This window comes from Monodon monoceros, unplaced genomic scaffold (assembly GCF_005190385.1).
Source record: "Monodon monoceros isolate NGI ecotype Baffin Bay Population unplaced genomic scaffold, NGI_Narwhal_1 Super_Scaffold_10, whole genome shotgun sequence".
NCBI lineage: Eukaryota > Metazoa > Chordata > Mammalia > Artiodactyla > Monodontidae > Monodon > Monodon monoceros.
In genome coordinates, this window is record NW_021703766.1 from 10,096,801 (window position 1) to 10,112,041 (window position 15,241).

At 45.2% G+C, this 15,241-nt stretch overlaps 1 protein-coding gene across 2 annotated transcripts; it reads right to left on the bottom strand.

Annotated features, from left to right (window-relative positions):
* Positions 1-1,388: 1,388 nt before the first annotated feature.
* NUDT7 (nudix hydrolase 7) lies at positions 1,389-12,706 on the bottom strand. Of its 2 annotated transcripts, XR_003791557.1 has the most exons (5): positions 12,594-12,706; positions 9,942-10,095; positions 7,537-7,695; positions 2,376-2,837; positions 1,403-1,641 (listed from the first exon to the last, which is right to left on the bottom strand). XR_003791557.1 is itself a non-coding variant. In XM_029209304.1 (4 exons), the coding sequence occupies exons 1-4, from the start codon at positions 12,704-12,706 to the stop codon at positions 2,469-2,471; spliced, it is 795 nt and encodes a 264-aa protein (XP_029065137.1). In that variant the 3' UTR covers positions 1,389-2,468. The 2 variants fall into 2 exon arrangements, 1 of the variants encoding a protein (XP_029065137.1); XM_029209304.1 differs by having other exon boundaries at positions 1,389-2,837.
* Positions 12,707-15,241: the final 2,535 nt, after the last annotated feature.

Sequence of the window (15,241 nt, forward strand, 5' to 3'; positions counted from 1 at the left end):
ATGCAATTGTGGCCCCACCTCTGACCCCTGCCCTTGAACATGTCTGTAGTTCCTGGAAACCTGCCAGGTTACCCAATTGAGGCCAAATGGAGTTTCCTCTGAGAGAATTAGGGACTGAAGCACTGTTTCTGTTGTTTTTCTCTGTCTGTATCAATAAACTCAGTAGGATGGTTATTGTCATAATGATGACAGGATGCAGAAGTAAAGGTTCACATCCTCTTGCTTTTGAGGTAGGGGTTGATCCCCACCACTATGTTCCTTGAGACTGATTTTTCCAGTGGTTTTGCATATTCCGTGAGATCAGTACTCTGCCAATAACTTCTTTTATTTGAGCCAGACTTCCTAGATGTCTGTCCCTGTAACAGGATATTTAACACCACTAAAAGGGGGGTGGGGGCAATACCTCCATCACTAAGCCCCTTAAAGTGGGTGGCCATGGGTGTCATTCAGAGTGTAGACTTCAGCTGAGCCACCTCCTCTTAGAAACCAGGCAGGTCTGTGGCGTTCGCATAAACAGTTCAGAAAGGTGGCTTTCCACACAGCCAGAGAGGTCAATCACCTACCCGGCAATTACACTGCTGTCAGATTGTAAATACACATTTGCAAATGCCTCCAGAATTGTTCGGAAACAGCTTAGGCCTGTTCACGCAGGGCTAGTTACAGAATGTTAATGGGGAAACTCGCCCACCATCTGCTTTCGTGGTTGGAGCCAGATTTGCGCCATTTCAACATTTATGAGTATAAAGCAGCAGATCAAATGTTTTCCTCTGCCAGCTCTCGGAAAATCAAAACTCAGCAGCAATGGACAGTTGCATGGCTGACTGATGTGTTTACTGTGGACATCACGTTTTCAGCTACAACACAGTCTTATTAAAAATGGTCTGGCTTTCTAAAAACCTAATAATACTCAGGAAAATGGGAAAGTGCCATCATACAATTGAGGTTATGTGGCTTTATTCAAGAACCACCCCCCCCCCGCCCCGATCTGGTGCAGGATGGCTGATACCATAATTAAATGAAGAAATCCCTGCGAACTCTAAAGCATGATATATGGTGATGCCCACGTAAGATGTGGTAGATTTCAAGGCACGCGATTCAGAATGTTTGTCTCTTTGGCTTTTGATTTGGGGATTGTGCTTGAAATCAGTGTTTTTCTGCTAGCATATTAAGACAGATAATGTTATCTCTCCTGATTGCAGGCCTCTCATATTCCTTCATTTCAGTTATTTTGGATGATGACTGCCAAACCCCACCAACACCTAAAGTTGTCCTGTGCACGTCCCAGAACTCATGTTAAATGCAGACCATCCTGAATTCTAATTGCTGGCAACACCTCAAGTTTGGGTGAATATCCATCCAACCATTTTCAAGTATTATGGTGTATTATTAGGGCTAAAGCTCTGCTGTAACAGCGACCCCAAATTACAGTGGCAGAAATGACAGAATTTTATTTTTCTCCCGTGTAACAGTCCCAAGTGAGTAGTCCAGGATGGTGGGTTGCTTTGCTCCACAGACTCATTCAGAGAGTCAAGCTCTTACCATCTTTTGGCACTAAGTTTCCTGCAGGAATTGTCTTCATCTGTGTAGTCAAGGCTGGCACTAACTTTCCTGCAGGAATTGTCTTCATCTGTGTAGTCAAGGCTGTGCAGATAAATCATGGAAAAGGGAAAGAGAATCCAGGGAATCTGGCTTGTCCCTTAAATTGGAGATGACTGCAAGAACGATTTTCACTCACATTCCATTGGCTTAAGTTAAATTTCAGAGTTACATTTAACTGCACCAGAACTTAGGTAATGCTGTTTCTACCTGGGCAGCTATGGGCTCAGATTCAACGCTACTGCCAAATAAGAAAAGGAGGATGGATTTTGATGGCTGGTCAGAAGTTTCTGTCACATGTAATGACAGATAGAGGTATCACCTCCTACAAACAAGATGAACGCCACAAGATCATACATTTAACAAATATTTATTAAGTGCCTACTATGTGCCTGATCCTTTTTCTTACATGTGTAAGGAAAGCATTGTTAGATATACTGTGGGTGAAATTATGCAACAGTATAAACACATTTTTCTACTTAAAAAAATTTTTTTTTAAATTTTTATTTACTTATTTGGTTGCACCAGGTCTTAGTTGTGGCAGGTGGGCTTCTTAGTTGTGGCACGTGAACTCTTAGTTGTGTCATGCATGTGGGATCTAGTTCCCTGACCAGGGATCGAACCTGGACCCCCAGCATTGGGAGTGTGGAGTCTTATCCACTGCACCACCAGGGAAGTCCCCATTTTTCTACTTTTGAAAGACTTGCTTTTTCAGATAATAGAGGGGAACTGGAAAAAAGGCACGGTTTTTACCCTCATATTGCAGGAAACATTCGTACCTGTCAGATTCCAACAGCTGGCTTTATTGTCGTTCTGTGGAAAAGCCCACACAAACACCGTTTAGAGAGTTATTTGAGTATTGGTCTCATAAATCATAACTTGCTTGTAGCACGTTTATGAAGCTTCAGTAAAGACTCTTCAGAGGATGACATCAGATCGTTGAGATTAAATTCAACCTCAAAGGAGGGTTTTTTTCCCAAAATAATTAAGGCAACAAACAAGGCACATTTTGCAGTCATTCCCCGGATATGATAAGTCACACCATCTTCAGGGTTCGTGTACTCAAAGCAGTGAATAATAATATGATGACCAGAGCGTGTCAGGTGATTCTGCTGGTAGACGCTGGGATGCAGGAAATATTCCAGAGGAACCAGGAACACATTCTTAACTTCATCGGGGTTAGGCTTGGCCTGGAAGTTGGAGTCTATAAATCCTACAACAGGGGTTATCAATGTATCTCTCTGAAAGCAAAACACAAAAGATACAAACTGAGAAGTGAAGACATACCGTTTCAAAAAAAGCATGGTTAAAAGCATGCCACTTCTACATGAGCTAAGCTCACAGGCCAAAGCAGTCAGTTACATAAAACTTGCTCCATAAGTAAACTTTATGTCCCCCTAAATGGGAGTGGTCTCTGCCCTAACTGAGGCAGCATCTGAGTCTGAAAATGATATTTTTGGGGAACATAAATTGGTACAATCTTTGGGAACAGAGATTTAGTAATATTATAAAAATGTGCTCCCTTTGGCCCTGAAATTGCATTTGTGTGGGTACATCTGTATGATAAATTCCTACCAGTGAGAAAAGATAAACGTACAAGACTGAAGCATTATTTGCAATAGTCCCAAACCAAAGTTATCACTGCTCAATGGATATTTAGGGTAGATCAATTACGACTATATCCATATAACGGGGTACTATGCAGCCCTTAAAAAGAATGTGATAGACACCTTTCCTTATCAGTATAGACAAGTATGTGCCATCTTATCAATAGAAAAGCGACATCATATTAATTGTGGCATATTCCCATTTGTGGAAAATTTTTTATATATATATGTGTATATATATATATATACTGTTTTACATAACATATATGCTTATAAGTGGGGAGGGATTTCTATTTGCAACCACTACTGTGCTGAAATGAATGTAGGGTGCCGTTAACTGAAAGATACTACTGAAAATCTTGAGGGGGAGGCCTGGAGTTTAGTGTAGAAGCTGGTAAGGGCTGCATGACCTTGAATTAGAAAGTGGGAAGAATCAGGAATTCCTGGGAGAACTCCTAAGAGGAAGTGGGTGGGAAAATCCAGGGATACATTGTGAGGCTGGGGTTCTACAGGAGGATAAACAGGCCTGTGGAAAATTCTGAGGAAGGACAGCTAAAGCATGTTTAAGAACAGTGATGACTGGGACTTCCCTGGCGGTCCAGTGGTTAGGACTCCACGCGCTCAGTGCAGGGGACACGGGTTCGATCCCTGGTCGGGGAACTAAGATCCTACATGCCGTGTGGTGCAGCCAAAAAAAAAAACAGTGATGACTCAGACCATTAACCCAATTAACGATGAAAAGTCAACATTTGGACCAGGAGAGGAGAATGGGAGCACAGACTTGAGACACCCTTAGAGTGGGAAATCTGGGGTCATGAGTTGCCAGAGGCCAGAGGCTTTGTTCCAGCAGCAGCCCTCACTGTGCCTGGCCCTGTGTGAAGGCTCAGCCTCTTCTGTCCCAGGGTTCCCCAAAGGCGGCCTCTGCGATGAAGACTCAGATGCAAGTGATTTCTTAAGGAAGTGGTGAGGAAGGGCGCGGGGAAGAAAGACGGGGAGCGGGGGGGGGGGGGGCCAGGCAAGGGCGGGGGGGGGGGGGAGCCAGGCAAGGACGCCGTGGGGGCCTGCGGGGTGTAAAGTGCACCTTCGAGTCTGTCCCACGAGATGAGGGGGCTGGGCTTTCATGCCGCTCAGTCATTGGCTGAGGACGGCCCAGCTGGAAGTAAATCAAGGCAGTGCTGGCTCTCTGTGCATCAGGGGAGGCGGTTCCAGTAGTCCAAGGGCACGGGTCTTGGAAGAAAGCTGCTGGTGTGTGTATCAGAAACACGGCCTGAAATGACTAAGAAGGCATCTGGACAGAGCCTGGAGTATTGCTCAGCACGCATCCGTGGCTGCTATTTCCATTCAAAGACCATAACTTTCTCTAGAATCCAACACCCTCCCCCTGATTCTTCACAACAACCTGCCCACGAGGAAGCTTGAACAATGGCAACTGGACAAGAAAAAACTTGCCCAAGGTCACATCCAGCTAACACTTGGCAGAAACCAGGATTCGACCACGGGCCTGCTGCCCACACACTCAAATTCTATGAAACACGTGTCACCATATCTCCAAGGTGGCACGCTAGCGGGCGGCTTAAATACGACAGTGGAGCGTTCCCAGCTGCAGCTCAGATTTCATCCCCTCCCGAGGACTGAGGGCCACACTTGTAAGGCAGGTGCATGGAAAGTGACTTTGCGTGGCAGTGCTGGCCCTTAAATTGGTATGTCAGAGCCTGAGGAAATGGGTGGGGAAAAAAAATCAAAGCCTCAAAAGGAGATCATGGTTTAAGACTGAATGTTTCAGATGCAGAGTCAGGCACGTTTAACATGGTTCAAGCTTAGAAGAGTAAGAGAGACTGTGCGAATCTGTGGATGAAGCAGCATCTCTGGACATCCGGTCTCTAGAAACACAGGTGTCTGAATTGGCAGGGGAATAAAGGGTGGTGCGTGGCAGACATCCTAGGACCCATAAAACTCTGAATTTGGCCATTTGCTGAGTTGAAATGCCATGGAGACAGGCTTCTGCTGTGGACATAGGGTGAGGCAGGCTTTAGGGCCCCTGGAAGAAGCTGCAGGCTATTAGAAACATCCCGGGAAGTCAGGATACAACACTGAAATGTTACAGGAATTGGGCCTTTGGGAGGCAAAGAAAAGGACCGAGACTGGCAGGTATGGGCCACGTACAGAGAAAAAGGAGAACTGTCCCCCAAGGCCTTTGCAGAGATAAGTTCATACGTGTATGACAAAAGGACAAGCAGGTTGGGGGCTGGAATGTGTGGGAGGGTTAACACCGGGTGTGGGTAAAAGCCAATGACACCCCAAAACATCTTCGGGCATTGCCCTGTGTTCCCTGGGGGACAAAATTACCCCCAGTTAAGAACCACTGGATTAGATTATGCTTCTAAGCATTAAATAAATGGCATTTTGGTAGCACATTTAAAAGATCTGCAAGGTCCAGAAAACAAAATGACCCTCACTAGCACTTCTAAACACAGTACACCTTTCTTGAAAGCCTTTGTTCATTCTAATTTCTCGTTGATGTGATCAGCATTATATCAAGAGCAGGTCATCTTAGAAACCTCCTGCTCCGGGAGCGTCTGGTCCACGGAAATCTGCTGAAGACCCATAAACACCTGTGAAGACTGTTGTATCGTATCCCCTCAAGGGCAGAACTCAGTAGCTCCTGGGGACCTTGGAAATGGAGTTACTCTTACTTTGGGAACTTACAACCATTATGCGTTTTGTCAAGAGTTCTAAAATCAATCCCTAAGATGTGCTGGGGGATTTGCAGACATCCTCTGAAACGGGCTCCCAGTAGAAAACATAGTTGAAGAGGAAGTAATTGACACATATCTTGTCCTAATCCCATGTTCCTTTTCTCTGTCTCATTTTTTTTTCATCAAGGATGCATTTATTGCCATTAGCTTCTTCCAAACTAAATCTCCCTTGAGTGGTGACCTTTCTATTTTTAAAATGGACCCAACTAAGACATATCTCAGCACCACTGATCTTCACAAAGGGCGATCTGGTTTTCTAATTTTTAGGTATCAGTGGGATTCTTCCTTTGACATAAAAATTCACCTGGAAGCCCGATATTATTTAAAACATAAAAAAGTTTACACCTACCTCTGATACGTGATGAGTACAGCTCACCTCTGTGATATTCTTCCCTCAAGCCCATAAACCTAGCTTAACCAGGAGAAAAATATCGGATAAACCCCAATTGAGGAGCATTCTAGAACATACCTGACCAGTACACCTCAAGAGCGTCCAGGTCATGAAAATAATGGAAGGCTAAGAAACTGTCACAGATCAGAGAATAAGGAGACATGACAACCAAGCACAACATGGTGTCCCGGATCTCATCCAGGACAAAAAGGAGGACACTAGTAGAAAAACTAGTAAAAGACAAGAGTGGAGTTTAGGGAATGGTAATGTACTAACATTGGTTTCTCAGTTGTCACCAATGTACCACAGTGATATCAGACGTCAATAATGGGGGGACCCGTGTACGGGTATGCGAGAACTCTCTGTGATATCTCTGTGACTTTTCCGTGAATCTGTAACTATTCTAAAATTAAAAGTTTATATGAATAATGTTATACTGATAAAACAACGCTGTTATCCAACTTCATATTTACTCCTTCTAAAGTCAATTAGTATTTACTTCTTCTAAAGTCAATTAGTTCAACAACGAAATTGTTGTGTTCAGTTCATATGAAATAAGGTCTGGCTATCTCAGCCCCAGGATTCATTTTGTTGTTATGTTTGTTTGTTTGTTTGGTATATACTATCAAGGAAATCCTGCTTCACACAGAAATGCAGTTACAAGTAGTAACTGTTTTTAAACAGCTTCCCTAGTGATCTCAGGATACTGCTCAATTAATGTGACATGGAGAAACTTGGTTGCACGGTATGTGCAAAAATGAGTATCCTTAGGGCAAAAGTGATACCCTGGTGGCCTCCGAGGGGCTGAAATTTGGTATGCTCAAGTGTGTATTATTGTTTCAAGAGAATTCTCAAAATAAATGCATACTGGAGAAAAATAAATGTGAACTGAATGTTAATGAAACAATTCTGAGGCATCTGCAGGGTTCCACAGCACCTGGTTTGAAAACCACTGATGGAGTTCAGCCCTTTCATTTCTGGATGGGGAAGAAGGGGCCCATTCAGGAAGGGGGGCTTGCCTAAGGCCTCTTAGCTCACAAGGGGCGAAGTCCACACATGAACCAGTCTCTTGACTCGGTATAGCACTCTTGAGGGTCATGTTTGGCCAAACATGGAACCCTGAAGATAGCGTATCCACTGTGAGCTCATGAGAGTCTAAGAAACCCAGTTCCATCCCAAGCCTTACATCAAACAGCACTGGTACCAGGCGGCAGACGACCTCCACTTGATGAGGATGCAGCCCCACTTCCTCCTGGGCTTCCCGGAGAGCCGTGGCCACGTCATCCGCATCTGTAGGTTCGTACTTGCCTCCAGGAAAGCAGACCTCTCCAGGTGACCTTCTCAGCTGGATATGGAAAGAAAAGAGCTGCAGTGTGTGATTCCAAGCTTGGTACTGTTCACTCATTCAACAAGTATGCGCTGAATTTCTGTCTTGTGCCAGAGACCATTCCCACACTCGTGGTAATAAGTGGGAATGCGACCAAAAAGAAAAGTTTTTTTTTTTTTTCTTGAATCCTTTTAAAAAATGAACTTGGAGAACTACCCTCACTTCTGATTTTTCTCTCCTTGCCCTCCAAAGATACCATACACACACAAACAAATTTACATGGATGAGGAGAAAAAGTGGAACAAAAGGAGAATGAAAACAGCAATGTCATCAATAATCTTTACTGAGTGCTTACCATGTTCTGGGCATGCTGCTTCACGTGGATTTCTTTTCCCTGAGTCCTCAGAACAGTTCTAGAAGTGACTATTTTTTAAAGTGTTTGTTTAATTGGGGTCAAATTCACATAATATAAAATTAACCCTTAAGAAAAAAATTTTTCATATGTTTTTTCATTGAACTATAGTTGATTTACAATGTTGTGTTAGTTTCTGGTATACAGCAAAGTGATTCAGGTATATATATAGATACATATATTCTGAGATACAGATACATATTCTGATTCTATATCTATATCAGATATCTATATATATCAGGTATCTATATCTATATATATCATATATATATATATATCTCTATCATCTATCTATCATCTATCTATCATCTATCATCTGTCTGTCTGTCTGTCTCCTGGGGACCTGCTTATATGACTCCAGGGAGGGACACAGCTCCAGTAATGCCTCAGGGAATTTCTTACTCCCACAGCCAAATAGGGCCTAAAGTCAGATGTAATTAGATTGAAATACTTCTTTGAAAAAAAATGTGACCTTTTCACATCAGAATTTATGGTCTAAGATGATTCTTACGTAATAATCAATAGGCAAAGCAACTCCGAGTGAAACCGAGACCCATTTTGGGGTTCTCTAGATTTTCTACATTACTGTCTGTCTGTCTGATAATATTAAAAATATATTTCAGTGCTTCTCTGGTGATTTTGGCAGAGCTGGGAACAGACCCTGGTCCCTGCTTCCCACTGAGTACCTCCCCTTGGAACTTGGATTTTCATCATCTCATGTGTTTATGCCATTGTTGCCAGACCCAGACCACAGAGAACCCACACATGTCTAATCCCAAACCCAAATAGCTTCAGCTGATTCCTCAGCTTCCCCCTGACCCCACCCAAGGGATACTTCTTATTCTGCTTACAAAGCCTATTTTCTCATTACTGTGGCCTGTTTTGTTTTTTGTACTAGGATAACTTTGAAATGACTGCTTCCCCAACTTTTCCTCAGAAGTACCCCCAATAGCAAGGGAGAGTGACAGTACCCAGGGGTGTACCCAGGGGAACTCCATTCCCAAGCCCAACATTTCTTTAAAGTGGAACGATTTATCGTAAAAACTCAGGCCACACGTGCTAATGACACTAATGGTGACAGCTGAGACTTACTGAATCCTTGCCAAGTGCCAGCACTGATTTAGGTGCTTTACATTTGTTACCCTGTAGAGCCCTCACAGCAGCCCTGTGATGCAGGTACTAATAGCTTGTCCTCATTTTGCAAGTGAAGACATTACAGCACAGAGAGGGTAATTAATTAGGACAAAGTCACACAGCTTCAACAAGACTGCATTTGAACATAGGCAGCCAGCTTAGGGCCCAGGCTGTCAACATCAGTGCTCTAGAATTTTCACATTATACCTGGGGTGGGAGTAGTCTAAAACAGTGGCTCTCAGTGGGGGCAATTTTATCCCCTCCCCATCCCTGCTGAAACAGTAGGCAATGTCTGGAGACATTTTTGGTTCTCACAAAAGTGTGTGTGAGTGTGTGAGTGTGTGTGTGTGTGTGTGTGTGTGTGTGTGTGTGTGTTACTGGCATGTAGTGGGTAGAGGCCAGGGATGTTGTTAAACATCCTATAATGCACAGGGCAACTCCACCAACAAAGAATTATCCAGCCCAAATGCCAATGGCTGGATAAGAAACCCTGGCCTAAAACTATTTTAAATTACTTGCTAGCTAAATTACTTATTTTACTTTCCAAAACTTCTCCAAAACAGCCCTGTTATCCTGTGGCTTCATGTACTTCTCGAACATCACAATTTTGAGAGTACAGTTGAGAAGCTAGAACCTCAATATAAGTGCCAGTGACAGCATTTCCTGGGGTTTTCGCATGTCCTGAGACTTTAATGGAAGGAGCCTTCTTGTCACCTACCTTCTCTGACCGAAGGGTGAACAACAGGTAGAGTTTTCCTTCTTTAGCCAACAACGGTAAAAGGATGGAACATTTGTTAGACAACAAGTGAGAATATTTGGTCCCAACGTCATGTTTTCTTAAGCGGGCCTTAGCGTCATCTATCAAACTGTTTCTAAAATGGAAACAAACCAAACAGTTTAGTAACCAGAGTTATGATGTCATACAGAGTGAAGTAAGTCATAAAAAAAAAATATCGTATATTAACGCATAATGTGGAATCTAGAAAAATGGTACAGATGAATCTATTTGCAGGGCAGGAATAGAGAGGCAGACATAGAAAATGGATGTGTGGACGCAGCACGGGAAGGGGTGTGTGGGACAAACTGGGAGATTAGGACTGCCATATATACACTACCATGTGTAAAACTGATAGCTAGTGGGAACCTGCCATGTAGCACAGGGAGCTCAGCTCGGTGCTGTGTGATGACCTAGATGGGTGGGATGGGGGGTGGTGGGAGGCTCAAGAGGGAGGGGATATGGGGATATACATATACATATAGCTGATTCACTTCATTGTACAGCAGAAACTAACAGAATATTGTAGAGCATCTATACTCCTAAAAAAAAAAAAAGTTCCTAATCCTGACAGTGTTTCTGCTTCACTGTGTGTCCTGGCATTTACCATTTTTGAATCTCAGTGTACTTTTTAATAATATGGCAGCAGTAATAATACCCAAATCACATGACTGTTAGCAAGCTAAAATGAGACAAAAAACTACTAAGAACACAGTTCCGTACCTGAGTTCACTTCAAAAGCTAAATGAATTTTAAGTAATGGTAAATATTCTTTCAACAGTGCAATAGCTCAGTGTTGAAATCCATAATAATATTCAGGAAGACAGGTTTGCAGAGCAAGTCACTGTAAGGTTAGACCATCGTAAGGTTAAGGACTTTCTCTTAACCTGGCCCTTATGTCACATTATCAAACCCTTGTCTTCAAATGCCTTGTAACAGTGGTTCCCAAACTTAAGCAGCAACAGAATCACCCAGAGGTCTTGTTACAACATAGATGGCTGGGTCCACCTGTGACTTAGTAAAAGCCAAGTATTTAGATTTATAACCACAAATGATGCCCTGACTCCATAACTATGGGTCTGTTTTGGTCCTTTTGACAGGTGTATTTTATTGCTGGTTTGTGAAGTGGGTTAAATAGTGTCCCCTCCCCAAAACAACCATTATTTGAAAACAGGATGGTATTTGGAAACAGGATCTTTGCAGATGCAATTAGTGAAGGATTTCGAGATGAAATCATCCTGGATTAGGGTGGGCCCTAAATCTAATAACTGGTGTCCTTATAAGAAGAGGAGACGACACAGAGAGACACATATATGGGGAAGAAGGTCATTTGAAGATGAGGCAGAAATTGAAGTGATGGTGCCACAAGCCAAGGAATGCCTGGGGCCACCAGAAGCTGAAACAGGCAGGGAGGGTCCTTCCCTAGAGCCTTCAGAGGGAGCATGGCCTTGCTGACTCCTTGATTTTGAGCTTCTAGCCTCAGAACTGTGGAAGAATACATTTCTGTTGTTTTAAGTCATCCAGTTTGGGATACTTTGTTATGGCAGCCCTAGAAACTAACAGTTTGATTTTAACTTTTCTATGGTTAGGGCAGTTTTGCATAAGGGGCAAAATTGGGTATTTAAGTGAGGCAGAACTGGTTTCAAAGTGTTAGGAACGACCTCTCTAAGCCCCCCTTTCCTCATCTGTGACATGTTGAAGATATTTGTGATGATTAAATGACATGGTTCTGTGGCTGACACTCAGGGTCCAAGGAATGGTAACATGTTATCATAAATGTCTCAGTCCTTAGGCAGTTGTTGCCAGAGATGTTTGCTAGTTTTTGCTTCTTTCTACGAGGCAGGATGATCAATAATGTGGTTGGGTAACAGCAGTGGATGTCAAAAGCGACCAAATGGCCTGAAAAGAGAAACGGAATGCTGGCACTGGAGGAGACTCCAGAGCGCATCCCGTGCACACAAGCCCGCGTCCAGAAAAGGAAACTGTCCCTACCGGGAATGCGAGGGACTACTTAAAAGTAGGGCTTTTAAGAGGCACCCAGAACTGACCAGAGGGACCAGCAGAAGCAAAAGTCTGCAAAAACGTCTCCATTAGGGGGCTGGTCCTTGGGGTAATCGCCATAAAAACACCAACAGTAGCAGCCACCCCATTCTGGGCATGGGCTCATCTCACCTTCTTCCCATGCTTTTCTCATTAAGGTGAAAACACGATCACGTCCTGGCTCAGAGAGGTTACGTAACTGAGACCCAAGATCCCGACCTTGAACCCTGAGCTGCCTGGCGCGGCCTCGCAGTCCCTGAGGTCGGACTCCGGAGACCGGGTGAGCGGAAGAGGGAAGCCCTTGGGGGAGGGGTGTGCACCCACGATAGCCACAAACGGCTCTGTCTTTGGCGGGAGAAGCTGCGAAGGCCCAGGGACCCTGCGAGCGGCCAAGAGAGGTGAGCGCCCGGAGAGCGGGCTCGGAGGGTGGGCAAGGGGGCTCAGCAAAAGTAGCCAAAAGGCGCCGGTCATACGTGGCCAGCGATCTGTTCGGCCTCGCCGCGATCAAGGCCGGGCCAGGCAGGGCTCGGGGTGCCAGGGCCGGGGAGGCTTTACCTGACTGGCTTCTGGGGAGGACAGTACCGCCACATCTTCCCCGGGAAAGTTTGTTTCCGGTAACTCCTCCCGGGGCGGGCCGGGGGTGAAAAACAAATCGCCCGGACGGGCATGCGCAGAGAAGCTCTGGGCCTGGGGCGGGGAGAGAGGCGGGGCCTGGGGACGGATATGGGGCGGGGCCTGTGGCCGGAGGCGGGGATGGGGCGGGTTCTAGGGTCGGAAGCAGGACTGAGCCGAGAGCCGTAGGCGGAGGATCGGGGCGGGGCGAGACGTGAGGGCGGGGCTAGTGGTGCTCAAGCGCCGCGCCGTCCCGGTCGCGCAAAGTAGCTCTCAGCTGTCCCTCAAATGCCGGAGGTAAATGAGGCATTCTGAAATTGACAACAGTGAAAAAAGAAAAAAGTGAAAATGCAGTGCTGGTGAGTTGAGAGGATTCTTACACTCGCACTCACTGTTGCTAGGAGGTCAAGTTGGTTCAACTTTTCTGAACAGCAGTCAACACAGGACTACCCAGCACGTACTTTGTGCTGGATGCAGCTCCCGCAGTGAGCGAAAAGACACCGCAGAGCTTACAGTCAAATGGGAGAGAGAGACACGAATCAAAAATTACATAGATAAAGCAGAAGTCCTTAGTCCCTGGAGAGCATGTGAGGGAGAAACAGATCAGAAGGCTAACCAGAGAGATTGACAGTGGAGCTGACGTCGAAAGCAGCTATTCTACAAGTGTGGTCCTGGGACCAGCCACGACCGTCCACATCAGCACCACCTGTGTGCTGTTAAAAATAGGTAGATTCTTGGGTCCCACCCCGGGGGCTGCTGGATCAGAAACTGAGGGCAGAGCACAGTGATCTGTACTGGAAGGGGATTCTGATGCGCCGAGAGGGAGAAGGGCAGGGAGAGCGTTCCAGGAAGAATGACAAGTTTGTGCAAAGACCCCAGAAGTAGCTGGAGAAGACCAGTGAGAGGGAGCCTGGTTTGAGCTGACACTTAAGAGGTCACTTCAGAGGCTGAAGGCTAGGCTGACTTCTCCATCCTGCACAGAAGGTACAATGCCTGGGGTCCTCAATAATTTCAAGACCCCATGAAAATTCTTTAACTTTAATTTCTTCTAAAGGAAGAAAATGAATACAATAATATGCAAAATACAATAATGAATCCAGCCTGGCTTATATTCATCTTTATACCAATGCAATCTTAAAATAGAATTCATTTTATTATTTTATGGAGGAAGGGGTGTCCATAAACCCAAAATTACCTAGGGCCCATGAAAATCACAGTGTGGCCCTGGGTCATGGGACAGTTGGGCCACGGTTCCCAAGACCTTTAAAACCACTAAGCTCAGGGCTTCCCTGGTGGCGCAGTGGTTGAGAGTCCTCCTGCCAATGCAGGGGACACGGGTTCGTGCCCCAGTCCGGGAAGATCCCACATGCCGCGGAGCGGCTAGGCCTGTGAGCCGTGGCCGCTGAGCCTGCGCATCCGGAGCCTGTGCTCCGCAATGGGAGAGGCCACAACAGTGAGAGGCCTGTGTACCACAAAAAAAAAAAAAAAGGGCATTTTGTAGAGTAGAGCCCTGGGAATAGAGAAAGAGGCTTTGGAAGCCACAGCAGATGGAGGTTGACCTTCTTTCTAAAGGAATAGGAATAACAGGTCTGGGTTTTCAGGAAGATCTCTGTGGAATCAGGGTGGGAGATGGATTGGAAGTGAGGAGAGATTGGAGGCAGTTGGGCGGGGGCAGCTCTTCCAAAAGTCTGCGCTGAAGGAACCAGAAAAAAAAATGCTTTAAACCTTCTGAAAAATCCCCATCCATACTCCTGACATCAGAAAATCAGAATGTAGCAGGAGTTTGGATTGCCTTCATGTAAAAAGCAGAGCCCTGAGATGCTTTGCTGTATACCAAGGCTATATGCAGGGCATCTACTTTCAAGATCAGAAATACTGCTGGAAAAACACTTAGCTTTTATGGCTTTTGTAGTGCTGGAAGCCATAGTACAGGGAACATCACAAGGTGAAATGCACCATAATAAGAAGATATATATATCTGCAAAACAATACAGGATTCAAGATTAATGGGCAATGTCTTTTAGAGGAAATGACTTGTCTCTGTAGCTTTTGCACACAGATTTGTTGGTAGTGACATAATTCTGGAAAACGTGTTGAAGAAAAGTGAAGCTATAAAAAGCTTCAGGCCAGCCTGCAAAGCCAACACCTCCATGTGCATTTCTCTCAAAAAAGCACATCGCAGGGGCCAGGGTGAAGCTTATCTGCAGCCCACCCACCTGGAAACATTGTTGAGCAGCACCTTAAGGCCAGGCCTGGGTGGTACAGAGATAAAGAAAATACCAGCCAGCCTTTGGAGCAAAGGAAGTCTGGGGAAAAGACCTGCAACAATTAGCGTTAATGCCAGATAAGCGCTCTAATCGGGGAGGGGATCCAAAGTGCTCGGGGGGCCAGGAGCAGCGGGGAAGCAATTAATTCTGTCTGGGGGTAGGCAGTGGGGTCTAGGTAGGCTGTGGCGAGAAGGTAAGGTATAAGGAAACACTGAGCACTTACCATTACTTTCCTAAGGAGATAAAGCTCAAGAAATGGGAGTTTCCTCCACTCCTTCCTCAGTTTGCAGAGGGTCTCTAAACTCTTGCAGGGAAGTCTCAGGA